Raw genomic sequence first — 16,658 nt, 5'->3', positions numbered from 1 at the left:
TTAAAGAACTCACAGCTCGTAAATTGTACCGACAGCACCTTTAGAAAAACAAAAAACGTGCGCTGTTCGACCCTAACCATGATTTCATTCATAAATAAAATCATGAATAACTTGTTCTGTATGCATGACTTTTTCAGATTCTATAAGCTCCACGACAGGAAGTGTGAACCAGTTGTCATGACCGTGCCCCGCAAGGTAGGAAGCTTCCCCTGAACATTGATGTTACCATGACAACGATGCACCTCCACCAGGTGTTCTGTTTGCATTCCATGTGGGCTAAACATGTCTCTGTCTTTCAGTCTGACCTCTTCCAGGAGGACCTGTACCCTAACACGATTGGTCCAGAGCCGTCGGTGGAGGCAGACGATTGGTTTGACGGCAAAGACGGCCAGCCCATAATGATCTCCCTGAAAGACGGCATTGCTGCCCCGACCAAAACCAAGGAGTTCAAAGTGAACAAGACTCTCCTGAAGAGCACGACCGTCTGCGCCGGAGACCAGGGAAACAGAGGAGGGGTGAGGAAAACCTTTGCACATTATTCTACGATAGTTTTAAAGTACTATCAGTACTATCATCCTTACCGTCATAGCGCTATAAGTACTATGGTTTAACCTAGCAATTGTTAGTGCTTGGCACTTGGTTCTATGAACATCCTTACTTTACCGAGAGAGGAATATTGTTGTTTCTCATTCTTCTAACAAATGTACGTATTGTAAGTCGCTTTGGATAAAAGCGTCTGCTAAATGCCCTAAATGTAAATGTAAATATTTGCTTCGGCAATAATTTAGTAAAAAAGCAATATTCCTGCTAACAGGCTATCAGTCAATCAGCCACATCCGTGCGAAACCAGTGATTCACCAGAGACAGCACTGTCTCCAGCGTCTGACTTTACGTACTGTACGTCTGACACATGTCTGTCCGTCCGTCTGCCTCTCTCTGAACTTCCCAGGAGATTGAAAGCTTACGGAACGAAGTGAAGCAGTTGAAAGAGGCTTTGGAGGCGCTGACCAAGACGGTGAATGATCTCCAGCTCCAGCAGCAGTAGTGCCACGCCCTGAGAGAATGAAGAGAGAGAGAGAGAGAGAGAGAGAGAGAGAGAGAGAGAGAGAGAGAGAGAGAGAGACGTGACCACTGACAGAACAGTCGACTGAGTTTGAACTGGCTTCATTGGAGATCTTAGGGAAAACAAAGGGGTTAATGGAAGGATATCACCGCTATATTGAAAGCCAGTAATAATACATTCAGATTACCTTGTTTTCAAAGTATCATATTTTAATGTTATTGTTATCAAGTGAATACACAATTTTATGTTTTTTAAAATTCAAAACATTGTGGTAGTGATTTGCTTAGACAAGGGTTGTATGACAAGCCATGATACATAACTTCAGGTGGCAAATTAAAAACATTCTTGAAATATGTTTTTTAGAACAAACTATAATACATGCATTCCATAGTTTGAAATAAAATGTTTGGTTTTCAAAATTCTACTTGATCGTCTGGACCTGTTCTTAAAGAAATCATAAAACAACGAGAAAATGCTCTCGATAGAGGTCTGTTTATTACTCAGAGGTTGTTTATTACTCACAGGTTCGTTTATTACTCAGAAACTATTACTCAACTCCCATTTCAAGCCTCAACGACAATCATTGAAAGTTATTTCAACATGACCACCCATGGTACCTTCTTTTGTATATTAGTATGATAATAATTGTGTTCCTCAGCCCATGAGCCCACCAAATTGCATAACTTTCGGAGTTATCTGGACCCACAAATACACAAAATGTCAAACCGAAACAAAAACCAAATAGTAACCTTCAAAAAATACAAGCAATAAGGAAATATACACAATCTTCCTTTATTACATTTAAGACATATAGATAACTAAATACAGCGGTGGTATGAAAGAGGTATGGATACGACAGCACACAATAAACAAATTCACAATTTGTCGATTGGTAAGTGGTGACCGCTTAAATGCTTTTGAGAAACTCCGCACCTTTTCCAGGTGACATTTGTACGCAAAGAAATAATCTGCCTCTAACCCAACTAAAAACCCTGTACCTAACACCAAAGTAAAACACAAATACATAATAAAAGGTACGCATTTATCTGCTGGTATTTACAGTTTTCCTTTCCCCCCCTCTATCAAAAACAACTGTCAGCCGTCGTGTTCCTCCTCGCCTCGCTCCGTCCTCCGCCTCAGACATAGTTCTTGTTGGGAGCGGAGGCGCCGCCGTTGCTGTAGTACTTGGCTGCTCCCGGGGAGCCCCCCGACTTTACCTTGCTGAAGCAGCACAGCAGACCCCCGGCCAGGATGAGCAGGCCGCCGGCCGCCCACCCCACGAAGATGCACGCGCCCAGCTCCCTCTTCCGACTGGCGACCACTAAGGGGTCGTTGAAGTCGCGCACGGTGTTGTGGGCGGACCAGCTGACGGGGATCATCACCAGGAGGCCGCCCAGGATGAGCCCGATGCCTGCCACCAGGGAGATCTTGGCTTTGGCGCTCTCGCTCTCCACGCAGGTGGTGAAGTCGGCGCCGGCGAAGAGCATGAGCAGGCAGAGGGAGCAGAGCATGCAGCTGATGATCACCATGCCGCGGGCCGCCTGCAGGTCTGCGGACAGCATCAGCAGCGAGTCGTACTTCTTGCACTGCTGCTGGCCGGTGCTCTGCACCACGCAGTTCATCCAGAGGCCCTCCTCGACGCTCTGGAGGGAGGGAGAGAGGGAGGGAGGGGAGGAGGGAGGGAGAGAGAGAGAGAGAGAGAGAGAGAGAGAGGAGAGACGAGAGAGAGAGAGATGAGAGAGGAGAGAGAGAGAGACGGAGAGAGGAGAGAGAGAGAGAGAGGAGAGAGAGAGAGAGAGGAGAGAGAGAGAGAGAGAGAGAGAGACTTAAGTTAGTCAAGAACTTGGATCGCTTTCTGTCTTTGTTGTCCAAACCAGCATGTTATTATTGTTTAAAGTTGTATGTAGGTGCTCCATTGGATGGAAGCAATATCCTAGACTATTGCATTTTAATGGAACCTTTTAAAATAGCATTCAAGGAATTGGACACAGACCTGGATAGATGAAAAAAGGCAGGAAATCAAAACGAAGTCGATGCAAATGAACGACGGATGTGATACGATTCAAGTACACAACGATAACAGAAGCCTTCCGTCCGTCGACTCCTGCTCACCTGCGCTATGACGATGGTCTGCCCGGTGAAGGCCGTGACCTTCCATCTCGGGATGGCGCAGCACACGATGGCCCCGACCAGTCCCAGCATCCCGAGAAACACGCACACGATCTGCACTCCGGAGGAGCCCATCCTGGAAGCAGAGAAGGTACACTCATTCACTGCATCCTCGTACATCGGTCGGGTCTTCTTTTAACGGAAGAGACATTTGATGTGCATTGAAGTGCTGTGAAGCCAGCAGGCACTGTGGCTTCCACTGTGAAACACCAGGGGGAGATTGGGGGGTGGGGGGGATATTAAATCTCAATGAATGTCCCGTCACTTCTTTGCAATATGTCCACGGTGAGTCACAGTTGCAGGCTTAGCGGGCGTTTACACTCTTGTATAATGTCGGAGCATTGGAGCGCACACTGGCACAGGCCTCTACACGAATAACGTAGCTCGGAGCTAAATATATAAAGTTTCCAAACAGACACACAAGTCCGGGCAGGCTTGTGTGTTGGTGAAGGGGCCGGGCCCCTCCACCACCGGGCAGGCCACACCTGCCCAGTAACCTGAGCAGGGATGGGATTGGCTTGTTTATTATTTTCCGAAGACCTTTATTCGCATACCCAGAGCTACATGCCTCAAGGAATCTTTTTCTCAATTGTTGTTTGGAAAAAGTTCGATGTTCCACTTTTTTATTATTTTTATGGGATTGTTCGCCTATTCATTTGATTCCTAATAATATCTCCTGGACTAAAAGGACGAAGATTTAGGGAGTCTCGGAGTAGAAGGGACCAGGTGAATTTTAGGCGGGTTTGCAGCTAAAAATGATCAAGCTTAAATAATCACTCATAAAGGTGAAGGAACACAAGATGAACAAAAATATAACCGAGACATTGCGATTTATTTAGTCCATACACTGAATTTGAATCGATATCAGGCGGCTCTTAACTTAAGGGTACGTTAATTATCCACAAATAATTCTTAGTTAATGCAGTAATAAAATTATTATTAGCATAGGGGTGAGGTTAGTTAATCCTGAAAAAAACATTGACTACATTACAAAAACATAACCCCAACCCTTTAAGAAAGTATAAAATAACTACCTTTGAACACCATTACCTTAGGTAACATGAACACCATAAATATACATGGACACCATTAGTAAAGGAAGTAGACCATTGGTTTATTGTTAGTAACTGTTAGTACATGCTTATTTCTGCCTTAACTAATGTTAAGTAATGGTTTATTTATGTACCCTAGTTTTAGTGGTGCATTTGCATTTTATAATGGTTACTTGTGACCACTTTAAATAAGTAGAGTTAATAAATAAATAGCACTACACCAATTCTCTCTTCAATTTAAAATATTCCTCTTACCTTTTAATTGATGCTCTTTTGCCTCGATAGAAAAGAAAGATAATGAAACTGGCGATATGTTAGTTTGAAAAGCTGAATCTAATCTTCTTTATAAAGGCGCTGGAGGGTCGGGTCGTTAATAGTGGGCTGTGGCGCGGGGTCCAGGTTCTTATAGAGGAATGCGCTGTAGGTGGGGTTAGAGATGGAGAGGGAAGAGATGCAGGAGAGAAGCCCTACAAGACTGAACCTGTCCTTTACGTCTCTCTCCCTTGCTTTTTGGTCCCCCTCAGAATGTAAAGAATAGCTTCCTACACGTGGTAATCATGGCTGCCATCTGTCTTGGAACGAAACCCATTTTAATTTTAACAATACAATGTAAAAAAAATGCATGAACTGTTAAATATATTAACATGATGACGTATTATCTGATCCAGGTGAGCTTGGATATCCATCTTATCACATATTCTCCAAACAACCTCCGGCCAGTGTTGCAGGTTGTTTGGAAACCATGGCTGCAGGTGGTTCTTGCGATGATGGAATTCCCCATTGAGTAGACAGTAAACAACACAAACAGCCGGTGAATCATCAGGAATGTCGTCCCTGTTTTCCCTCCTCTTCTGATGGCCGCCCAATGGACACGTGACTGAGCCTGTGTGCGTAGGGATACTGGGTTGAGAGAACCAGGGCGGGCTAGGCTAGCGACGAGGTCCTAGATTAAGGGATTCGGGCAAGGCCACGGAAAGAGATGGAGAAATAAGATGTAGGTTGGGACACAATTGAGTTGTGGATGTCTCACACCAGTTAACCTCCCTCACATACAACACACACAGACACACAATAACACACTCTCAGACACGCACTCAGACAAAATCACACACAGACACACACACGCATGCACAGACAACACACACACACACGCATGCACACACACACACACACACACACACACACACACACACACACACACACACACACACACACACACACACACACACACACACACACATGCTAGACAAAGTTTGGAAAAAAAAAACATTGCAGAGGAGTACTTTGGTAGTACATATTGTTATATAAATTTCATATAATTAGTTGAATTGGTATTTTATATGAAAGTTTGTGAAGTTCAAAATTGTTCCTATTATGATGACTTCAATTCTCATCAAAGTTCCATCTAGTTGTAGGCCAATTTGAAACATTGGCCCGCCTACACTACACGTTTTGGTTGAGTTGTATTGAGATGATCTCAATACAACTCAACCAGAACTTGTAAAGTAGGCCAATGTTTCAAATATCGGTTTCAGGATGACTAATGATACTAATTGCATCGTTTTACCATGAGTCTTTGTCTTTCTATTGTGCGTCAAAGGCGTGTACATCTCGAGCGGAGGATAACCACTCATCCGTGTCAAACATTTTTAACTGCAATTCCATCTATGACAACTTGATGTCGCCCTCTGAGGCCTTTCCCCACAGATGCCATTTTGAATGGTCGAGGAGGCGCTTAAACGGGATGACGGATGCTGCGTTCGTCCAATCAGATGAGACCATTTCAAGTGCTAAACCCCACGCCGGACCAATCGGGACCGAGCAGATTTAAAGACATCACTACGTCCTAGCCTCCTCCGAGAGTGTGAAAAACACGGCCCTTTTTAAGTTCCGCGGTCGGGGAAGATAAAGGGGGCCTGCACTGCGAAGGAGAAGGGGGCCAGAGTCACCATCGCCGGATACATTTTACAAAAGGCAATTCCCGGGAAGAAGTGTTATCCGGTCGGAACCGCGAACTGGTAATTATTCCGTCCCCCTCCAACCTCCAGAACATATTCTATCAGCTAGCTAACTAGCTTAGCACTGCCCGGTTTGAAGCTAGCTACGCTAAGCTAACGCCAAAGCTCATTGATTACTGTGGTCCGCGGACGCCGTTCGCCCAGGGTTCGACGAGCTAGCTCGGTGCTAGCGCACTAAAACCAGATCCTAAAACACGAACTGTGGTTAAAAATGTTTTTTGGTGGTGTGTTTGGTCGCGTTTGAAGGTGAAGTACGAAGCCGAGGACTTAGCTGCCCGAGAACGTCAGAAAATAAAGAAAATGGCGGAGCCGGACAAATTAAACATCGACTCCATCATTCAGCGTCTCCTGGAAGGTAAGCGGGTTCCGCAGGTTCTCTGACCCGGGAGTGTGCCTTCTCTGGCGGGGGCGATTGTACTTTTGGGTGTTGGTGCCAAAATGCATTTGTTAGCATCTGATGGTGACATCGACTGGTGCGTGCTCGATGGGATTTCTCCCATTGCCAGGGACCATAGGTTGTACTGGTCCGTCGACGGGTGAACTGGAGCTGGATCAGTCCTAGTGGGAGACCATCTGATGTAGTTTGATCAGGACACTACTATGAACGTCTGGGGTTAAAGCACAATTTTGGCTACTGGGAATCTCGGCACTGAAATGGTGGGGGGCATTTAAGTGGCATGGAGAATAATCCACAAGTTTGTTGTTTGACAAACACACTCAGTTTTTTATTAAATATTCAGTCCAGTTGTGGATTTTGTTGTTATAAGGGCCTTTTATAGAAAATGAAATGTATTTTTGGAAAGCACTGATGCTTTTCGCCGAATGCTCACCAAGGGCTTTTGCACTGTGCTTTATGTAAAGGTTATGATAATCTTGTGACAACCCCAAGAGCATATTGTTCCAAAGCCTCTAAACCTATCGGCAACGTTTTCTGTTGAGAAAAGTAAGCATTCCTGCACACTTGAATATTGGTTAATGTTCCACGTGCATAAAAAAATCTTGACTTTTGGAATATAAATATTATCTCTGGTTTGTGGTTGCTCTATGTTCTCGTGCTAACACTAGCAAGGTCCCTGCAGTGTTTTTATTACAAACAAAGCACTTCTAAAGTAGGCTTGGTTTTGTTATCAAGAGCTATGATCATCATGGTTGGCCATCACTAGACTATACAAAATATAAATCGATGTTTGTGCACGCTTTGCTTTGATCTGGAACGTTTTGTCAGCCAGTTTTGTAATGAATTTGAAGGTAATTTTGCTTAATGTGTTTTCATTGTAAACATTGCAGACTATACTTCTTCCAGCCGTTAATTCAGCCCTTTGAAGGAGTGTGCCGGGACACAAATGCTCTTCAGAAACCGCGACCCGTCTTCAGTAATTCCCACTGTAGATTCATTGCGATGGGCATTACGTGCCTTAATGTGGTGTTTCACTAGAGTCCTCATGTCTACAGATGCTTGCCAGGGATTCTAGATACGTAGTGTTCAGTGCAGCTTGATGTTGATTCCGATAGTCTAACCACAAGCCTTCGTGATGTCGGTCAGGTTCAAATCCCCGCTCAACGGTTTTAAAAGTTCAGTGGGGGAGCGTTGAGTATGTGACCGCAGAGAGCATGACCTCCGCCATTATAGTCTGTATATATAATTCAGGCTCATCTGGAGAGCCACTGCTCCGCGGCAACACAGCTGTCCCATTCTCCACCAGAGGCGTGCTTTCAGTGCACTTGCAGTGTGGACATGAGTCGAGCTTTGGTTTATATTTAAACCGAGCATGTAGGGCCGCTGCAGAAAGACAATTTTCCGCCAACAGTGACCTGCATCTAACGGAAGCGGTGCGCTGCAGAAATGGTGCACTAGATGTGGATGCTCTATGGCAGTGGTGATCGACTGGTCCAGCCTCACAACCCCACACTCTTGAGTCCTTAGGTCACAATCCACTTTCAATGTTTATTCTCAACACCTATTGCAATAAATGTCAATGCCGTCATGAATTCAACAAAAGGGAGTGAGCGAGAAAATGCAACAATTCGGGCTAAACTCAATGAAATAGTAAGCCATCGAAGCCTTAGTTCATTCATGGGCTACCAAAACCGAATTCATTAAAGATTAAGGTTTGGCCTGTGCTTATTCAAGTAGGGCTGAATGTTCGTCTCCATGGACCATAGCGGTACCAGCTAGCTGCTGTGTGTGATGACGTTGGTTTGTAGGCTACCGCACTCTCGATCAACCTTCTTTTCTAAGATGTCCCTGACCCACTCAGTCCGTGACTCATCCCGAATGCCCCCGCGGCCTAGTCGGTTCAGAACCACTGCTCTTTGTCTGTGGTACTGCAGGCTGTGAACCATCACTCCTGAACTTGGCATTTCATTGTGTCAACTAATGCACCTGTTCATTTTTCCATTTCTTTAACGGGTGCATTTAGGAATGATCTGTAAAATAGCATGTTTAATTTTGTCATTTTTATATCGGCTGTAGTTGAAATGTGAGTAATAAAGAAAGTTATCAGAAGAGAGCCATATTTAGAAATTAACAACCCCAAAAAATATTTTCCCCTCCATTCATACGTGGGCCCTTCCTTCAGGAGTAGTCCATTCACGCCCTCGCGGGGGTCAAGATTAGGGGTGAAAACATACAAGTTCTTGTTAAGCAAGTCATAAACTATAACAATTATTGTAATCAATCATCATGCAGGTTATGTTGGGTATTTTGGGAATGTTTGGGAGCAGGATATATCCTCCAATAGTCCAACGCCTTCGCCTGTTGTGCAATCATTCGTTGTTGCAGACGGCGTGTTTTAAAAAAGGTCCAGGCAGTGTTCTCTAGACCTACTTCCCCTCCGCATTCGAAAAGCTTTACAATAATGGCAGCCTTCCAGGAACGTCCTGACGTCAGAAAAGGAAGTGAGATGTATAGAAGCTTTGCTCTGCTGTTGCGGACCGACGGCGGTTCCTCATGCTATCTTTAAAGCAGTCAAATGGCAGGTTATTGAAATGTGGAACCATGTATTAAATGATAATCTTTTGGTATTTCTAGCATCCCTATTGATTGGCACGCTGGATTCTCCAAACGAATCTGGACTGCAAGAGAAGCACGGATTGGTCAGAAATGAGTCGGGATTGGTCTGATTTCAAAATGGTCTGATTCAATTCAACCTCATTGTCACTGTGCAGAGTTTAAGTACAGAGACGAGGAAATGCAGTTGGCGATTAAGCACAAGAGCAGTAAGGTGCAGAGAGTGTAAATGTAATGGACTAATATAGATTGAGTGCACTGTCATCAGTTTTAACTGTAAAAACAGGTATAAACTGTTAAGTATGGTGTGCAACTGCACAACCAGAAAGTACCATCTCACAGAGCCATTACTCATGAACAGCTTCGGCATTTCTAACAACAAATTCCACTTGAATTGAACCTCTTAAATCATACTTAATTTTTTTTTTTATAAGAAGAAAAACGTTTAAACTTGGGCTGTGATGCTAATGCACTCGGCTTGGGTTCCTTGTTTAAGTGTTAACCACCAAGCCCGAGTGCGTGTTCTCACCGCAGAGTCTCGTGGAACTTAGTGGCATTATGAAAGCTAAGAATGTGCCTTCTGGGCCCTGGTGGTGGTGGTGGTGGTGGTGGTGGTGGAGGAGCGTCTGTGTTTTGTACACAGCTTGTTTCACTGAGTCCGTGATAAGGTTGTCGGCGCGGCACAGTGGAAAACAAACAGGGCAGATAATGGCAGTATTTATATCCTCTTGCGTAACGGGACTGACCTTTTTCCCTTTCCTCAAATTCTCCCTTTACATCTGACCATAATCATTTCCCTTTTTCAGTTAATTGGTGTTCCTCTCCGTAGACACGTGTTTTCATTCGTTCATAAAGGTAGTAGTCTGTGTGAGGTTGATGCACGCCTTTAGGGTCCTGCCTGGGTTATACCCACCTGCCCGCATGCATGTTTGATGACCAAACCAATCAAATGCATTGGGGATGTGGGACTTCCTTCAATTGGATTACGCGTGCATTAGACCTAAACGGTTCCGGTGGCAGGGGCCGTGTTCCTGAAAGTACACCGGAGGAACCATGACATCATGGCTGAGCTCAGGGCCAGGCTTGACTAAACTAACCGTTGATCCCGGCTCTCTCTCTCTCTCCCCCACCGTTCTGCTTTGTGCCGATCCAACCTTTTCCTTTCTACCCCATGATCAGCGCAGCAGAAAGCCCTTTTGTTAGGCGGTCCCCCGTCCGGCTCTGAGCTCACGGCTGCCCACCGGCCACACGGGGCTAACTTTGGAGTAAGCTCTGCTGGGGCTTAGCCAGGAGTAATCCAGGTTTATAGAGGCGAGCAGCGCTGCAGTATTGATACCTCGTTCTCACTTGGGAGGACTTCGCTTCCTAATTCCCTTTAGGGCTGATATTTTTGTTGCTCTTCATCAAAGGAGTTGCTTAATTTGTACACAGTGATGCCTAAATAATAAGTAAATCAATCGATGCATATCTATAAGGCCTATTGAACTGTTGTTGAATTGATGACATGGTCCTCATATTGATGTTGCTTCCAAATGCATTGATATTTGGGTCATCTTGGAAATTGGCAAATAACAGGTTTTGTTCAAATCCAGAGAAAGTAAAATCATACTACCAGTCCAACTGGATCAATAAGAAATATCGAGAAAAGTAGTAGTGTCGTTGTATCGTGACCATAACCACCCCCAGGCTTAAAGGATTTAACTTGAAATTGAAATGGTGCCATACCGGGGATAGCTTTCTAGACACACCCCCCTACTCTAATTAAAATTCTTCACAAGACGTGTTGTCAGTCTTGAGTTGAGTCGCGTAAACGGTCACGGGTGGCCATCGTACACTCCCCGTCTAAATCTGTAGTGTAGACCACACTCCGACCAGAAGGCGGAACTTCTACATGCAGCTGTAGAACTAGTGTCTGCGGGTGCAGTGATCTAATCTCTCGGTTCATGTTTAGGTTCAAGATTCCTTTTTAACAAGTTTGGGTTGTTTTTTTTTTATCTTGAGTTGCGATTGGTTTCGGTACGAAAACGAGGCGGAGCAGAATGTGACGTTCACTGACGAGACCATAGCTGAGCGAGGTCCTGAGATGTCACCTGACTGCATAGGTTATGAAGATGTCTTCTCGAATGTCAGACGTTGCACAATTCAACCCTGAACACCAGCCTTTGAACTCTGAAGCAAGCCCCTTTTTCCTGCTGACTGTGGCGAATTGCGTGCACCTTTGCAGTCCCTGTGCTGCGATAACGTCATCAGTTGGGGGGGGGGGGGGGTGGTGATCAGAACATGCACGCAGAACATTGCCGTTTGTCTTTCTCCTGGGTGCAGCTCTGCACTCGCAGGCTGATCTTGGCCCTGCTCTCAACCAGGAAACGTGTCGTTGGATGGCTACTGTGCTATCGACCATTTTATATATTGGCTCACCACGAGTTGTTGTCCTGTGTGTGTGTGTGTGTGATGGGTTTGAAGTGTCTGTAGCATTTATCCAAAGCCACAACCATGGCCCTTATTGTCAAAATATTTTCTGATGTTGTGGGTATTAACAAAGCCATGCAATGCGTATGTTGGCACAATACTTTGTGTCCTCTACAGATGCTCGCGTGTGGACTGTTTCCATTGCTCACTTCTGCTTCCTGCGTTCCCCCTCTCCCTCCCTCCCTCCATTTCCACTGCTCCAGTCAAGGGCTCTCGTCCAGGAAAGAATGTCCAGCTGACGGAGAACGAGATCCGAGGGCTTTGCCTCAAGTCTCGTGAAATCTTCCTCAGCCAACCCATCCTGCTGGAACTGGAAGCGCCACTCAAGATCTGCGGTGAGTCCTCATGAACTACAGGCCCCGGTGACACACGTTTACCCCCACACACCGCACACACGTTTACCCCACACACCGCTGACCGCTTCCCCCAGGGGCACGGCAGGGTTCCAGTTAGGGCTATAATATTCGAATATTTATTTATAAACTTCTTTATTAAACTATTGAATTGTAAAATTTAAATAAATGAATCGTACTGATTTCCAGTCAGTAATGGTAACGTAGCACTATTTCTTTAGCGCAGCCCATGCGATTTGCGTAACGTGTTCCGTTACATCGCCATTTCGATTCGTTGTGTGTGTCGACTTGTCATTCACACAACGACGGCAGAGCCAACAATGCAGGGTGCCAGCCAGCTCGTGCGGAGCAGTTAGGGCTGTCCGTGAGGTGCCTTGCTCAGGGACACCTCGACTCTCCGCTAGGAGGAGCCGGGGATCGAACTAGCGTCCCTCGGGTTACCAGCCAACCCGCTCTACCTCCTGAGCCACTTCCGCCCCCCCCCCGTTGTAGGTTTTGTCCGCCCGCAGCTGTGGCAACTAAAGAGCTAACCCTCTGCCGCCCCCCGCAGGCGACGTCCATGGCCAATACTACGACCTGCTTCGGTTGTTTGAATACGGAGGCTTCCCGCCCGAGAGCAACTACCTGTTCCTGGGCGACTACGTGGACCGAGGCAAGCAGTCCCTGGAGACCATCTGCCTGCTGCTGGCCTACAAGGTCAAGTACCCCGAGAACTTCTTCCTGCTGCGCGGGAACCACGAGTGCGCCTCCATCAACCGTATCTACGGCTTCTACGACGAGTGTGAGTATCAGGGGTCAACACCGTGGCTAGCCTCTCATAACCCCCCCCCCCCCCCCCCCCCCCTTCATTCTGTTGCTTATTTCTGTCCCCTTCTTTTCTGTTCTCAGGCAAGCGACGATATAACATCAAGCTGTGGAAGACCTTCACAGACTGCTTTAACTGTTTACCCGTGGCTGCCATCGTAGACGAGAAGATCTTCTGCTGCCACGGAGGTAATCGTCATTCCTAATCTGCCTCATCGGCCTTAATGAGGTGATATTATGCCTCCAGGTGTGATTAGCCATTATAAGCTGTCGAAAGTCTGCCCTTCCCTGTGCCCGAGTGACATAAGTGGGAGTGTCCACCTAGATGTATGACTGATAGAGGACAAACATTTGCTACAGTCCACTGGGGTAGGCTGGTGGACTGATCTATCCAAAATAAGTCTGGGAGGACACGCCCACTGGCGATGTCACTAGGGCAAAGGGACAAGGCAGATTTTCAAACGGATTGTAACGGCTATTCACACTCACACCTGGCGGCATTATATCACCCTTTAACCGTGGTCTCCGCCCCCCCCCCCCCCCCCCCCCCTCATTGTCCGCAGGTCTGTCCCCCGACCTCCAGTCCATGGAGCAGGTGCGCAGAGTAATGCGGCCCACGGACGTGCCGGATCAGGGCCTGCTGTGCGACCTGCTTTGGGCCGACCCCGACAAAGACGTCCTGGGCTGGGGCGAGAACGACCGCGGCGTCTCCTTCACGTTCGGCGCCGACGTGGTGGCCAAATTTTTGCACAAGCACGACATGGACCTTATATGCAGGGCACATCAGGTATGCAGCTGTCATCTCAGCTCGTCTAGTTCTAGCTGTTAAACAGGGGTCCTTTCTTTAGAAAGTCCTGAATGTCAGACGTCTTAAATAATGTATTTTAAATTTAGATGGGTCTTAAAAGTGTGTTGGATTTTGGAGTTAATGTTTCTTGAAACACTGTTGCATTAACTTCAGCTTGAATGGGTTTTGGGGGGAAATTTGTATTCATTACGCTGTAATAGAGCTACAAAACAAACCATCACGGAACCAATTTCCATAAATGCAAACTGCATTTCGTTTACTTTGCAAGTTATACACACTCTGATTATTTGCTGCATATCCTTCATACTTCATCAGCGATACGGATGTGAAGGTCTTAAATTGCATCACAATGATCTTTAAATGTGACTTAAAAATATGAAATAAATCTTGAACCTACAGCAACCCTGGTTATTAATAGGGCTGAACGATTTGGGGAAATAATATAATTGCGATTATCTTGACCAATATTGCGATTTAATGTGCGATTTTTATAATTGTATCAAGTTCCTTATGTTGTGTATTATTCACAACAACAAAAAATCATTCCTTAGTATAACCAAACTAACATTGTCAACTTAAAACTGCTCTTTCCTTTAGGCCAGGTCGATGTGTTGAGATTAATTTATATTTTAAACTTCTTTATTAAACTATTGAATTGTAAGCGCAGCCCTTGCGATTTGCGTACCGAGTTCCATTACATGGCCATTTCGATTTGAATTCGATTAATCGTTCAGCCCTCGTTATAAACCTTGCATTATACCTTGAATCGCTCAGAATGCCTAACCAACGTGTCGTGTTTCCCTTTGTGATGCTAACGTTGTGCTGAACCCTGCCCCCCCCTCCCAGGTGGTAGAAGACGGCTACGAGTTCTTCGCCAAGAGGCAACTCGTCACACTGTTCTCGGCCCCCAACTACTGCGGGGAGTTCGACAACGCCGGCGCCATGATGAGCGTGGACGAGACTCTCATGTGCTCCTTCCAGGTACGGCGTCATAGCACTCTGTTTCCTCGGCGCTGTTGGCACAGGCTGCTGTGGATTAGTCTGGCTCTGTGTTACCACATAGTTGGTAATGGACATGTTAACGGAGGAGGCATGTGGCTCAGGAGGTAAAGCGGTTTGGCTGGTAGCCGGAGGGTTCCTCGTTCGATCCCCGGCTCCTCCTAACTGAGTGTCGAGGTGTCCCTGAGCAAGACGCCTCGCTCTAACCGCTCCCGACGTGCTGATCGTCGCCTTACGTAGCTGACACCGCCGCCGTCGTCGTCGTCGGTGTGCGAATGTGTGCATGTACGAGTGAATATTATAAGTATTGTACGGCGCTTGAGTAGCCACTGGTGAGCAAAGCCCTCTATAAATGCAGTCCGTTCACCATATTGTGCTGGCTCCGTCCCTAGCGGGTGTGTTTTGGGGGATCTTAACATTGTCGTCCGCTGTTCCCTGCAGATCCTCAAGCCTGCCGATAAGAAGTTGTATTCTTACGCCGGCCAAGGCCCGATCGGCGCTGGCAGACCGGTGACCCCACCACGGAATTCAGCCAAGGGGCCCAAAGCCAAAAAATAGCACCTGCTTGGGTCTGGCTCCCCTTAAAACCAACCAACCCCCTCCCTCTCCCCACCCCCCCGACTCTCTGCCTCTACCTCCCAACACATTTTCTCCCTCATCACCAAACAGCGACAACGCAAACAGTATCCAGGGTCCTGTCCTGTTTTTTCCTCTGAAACTATTTTTAACTGTTTGGCTGTTGGGTGGGTGTGCGTGCGTGCGTATGTGTGTGTGCGCGTATGTATGAGCAATGAGAGAGGATGAATTAAGATGCGGCTGTACTGTGCATATGAGCAAATGTGTTTTTGTTTTTTTTGTTTTTTCTCTTTGTTTTTCTTTTTCTCTTTCCCATGTCCTCTTTGCTCTGTTATCCTGTCACTTTGTAGATGAAATGGGTTCTACCCCTCAGTGATGTTAATGCGCACCTGGACGCCGGTGGGTGGAGGGGTTCGGGGCGGAGGGGTTGGGGGGAGGGGGGAGAGGAGGAGGGCCCTTACTGTTAATGTCAAGGCCCTGCACTGTTTAATGTTAAACACAAGCTTTTGTATATCCCGTTTGAGAGGTTTGTGCGTGTTTATTTTGCGCGTGTGGGGGCGGGGGGGGGTGGGGTTAAGGGTCGTGGGGTTAGCTTGCACGCTGAAATAATAACAGCACATAAATCCCCACTTGGGCACACAGGTGGCTACGTGCAGAATGATCCTTACCTATACAGAGTCTCTTGACGCTAGCAACTTTAATTTTCTCCCCCATTTACCTTTTTGAAAAACCAATGATTTGGAAAAACACAATCATGGATGTGAAATAGTTTTTGCTTTTTGTTTTTATTTTTCATTCTCTTCTCTTTATTTTTTTTAGAATCATGAATACAGGTGTTTTTGTTTTTCTTTCCCTTTTTCGTTGTTAGTCTGACAGTCAATGACGAATAAAGAGAACCATTTATTTGAAATATGCCACTCTATTGTCTTCTTTGTACCGCGGCCGTTTAGTTCCTCCAGCGCAAAGATGTCGAGCGAGGCACCCGGTGAAGGCTGGGCGTCGTGCTCTCAAGCATCCAAACTTTAATGTTTACTCCGCAACGAATGGCCAGGGAAAAATAATAATAATGTTGATTTAAAAATAAAAAAAGTTTTTCAAAATTGGGCGAAATATATAAAACGTATACCATGACAGAAATGTATCGAAAAAATGGTACAAAACCGGACAATGTTAACTAAATAATTTGTCCATGTTTCAGCCAGGGCAATGCTTCCCCTCTCATTAGGCAGTGCTGTTGCTGCTTCCAGCTCCGAAACACTTAAAAGTGTGAGTCAGAGCGGTGGGTGTTTGTATATTTGACTGATTATTCATTGGTTTGCTGGCAGGCTTGCTGCAGT

At 46.1% G+C, this 16,658-nt stretch overlaps 3 protein-coding genes across 4 annotated transcripts in view; 2 read left to right on the top strand and 1 right to left on the bottom strand.

Moving 5' to 3' along the window:
• The window catches only part of coro1a (coronin, actin binding protein, 1A), an 8,336-nt gene extending 6,857 nt beyond the window's left edge, over nucleotides 1–1,479 (top strand). For both annotated transcript variants that reach the window (XM_056611486.1, XM_056611476.1), the window contains 3 exons: nucleotides 138–195; nucleotides 300–515; nucleotides 950–1,479. In XM_056611486.1, coding sequence (XP_056467461.1) covers nucleotides 138–195; nucleotides 300–515; nucleotides 950–1,045 — 370 coding nt within the window. In that variant the 3' untranslated portion in view covers nucleotides 1,046–1,479. The remainder of the gene's footprint in view (nucleotides 1–137; nucleotides 196–299; nucleotides 516–949) is intronic.
• cldni (claudin i) lies at nucleotides 1,250–4,659 on the bottom strand. The gene is made up of 3 exons (XM_056611497.1): nucleotides 4,540–4,659; nucleotides 3,176–3,308; nucleotides 1,250–2,706 (listed from the first exon to the last, which is right to left on the bottom strand). Exons 2-3 carry the CDS (start codon nucleotides 3,305–3,307, stop codon nucleotides 2,200–2,202), a joined length of 639 nt encoding a protein of 212 aa, XP_056467472.1. The 5' UTR covers nucleotide 3,308; nucleotides 4,540–4,659; the 3' UTR covers nucleotides 1,250–2,199.
• Nucleotides 4,660–6,108: 1,449 nt separating this feature from the next.
• Nucleotides 6,109–16,249, top strand: ppp1caa (protein phosphatase 1, catalytic subunit, alpha isozyme a). Its single transcript, XM_056611465.1, has 8 exons — nucleotides 6,109–6,302; nucleotides 6,549–6,657; nucleotides 11,985–12,116; nucleotides 12,685–12,915; nucleotides 13,023–13,127; nucleotides 13,502–13,725; nucleotides 14,593–14,727; nucleotides 15,187–16,249. Exons 2-8 carry the CDS (start codon nucleotides 6,603–6,605, stop codon nucleotides 15,301–15,303), a joined length of 999 nt encoding a protein of 332 aa, XP_056467440.1. The 5' UTR covers nucleotides 6,109–6,302; nucleotides 6,549–6,602; the 3' UTR covers nucleotides 15,304–16,249.
• Nucleotides 16,250–16,658: the final 409 nt, after the last annotated feature.

This window comes from Gadus chalcogrammus, chromosome 2 (assembly GCF_026213295.1).
Source record: "Gadus chalcogrammus isolate NIFS_2021 chromosome 2, NIFS_Gcha_1.0, whole genome shotgun sequence".
Classification (NCBI taxonomy): Eukaryota; Metazoa; Chordata; class Actinopteri; order Gadiformes; family Gadidae; genus Gadus; species Gadus chalcogrammus.
The sequence above is the reverse complement of the archived record's forward strand: the minus strand, read 5'-3'. Positions and strand labels throughout refer to the sequence as shown.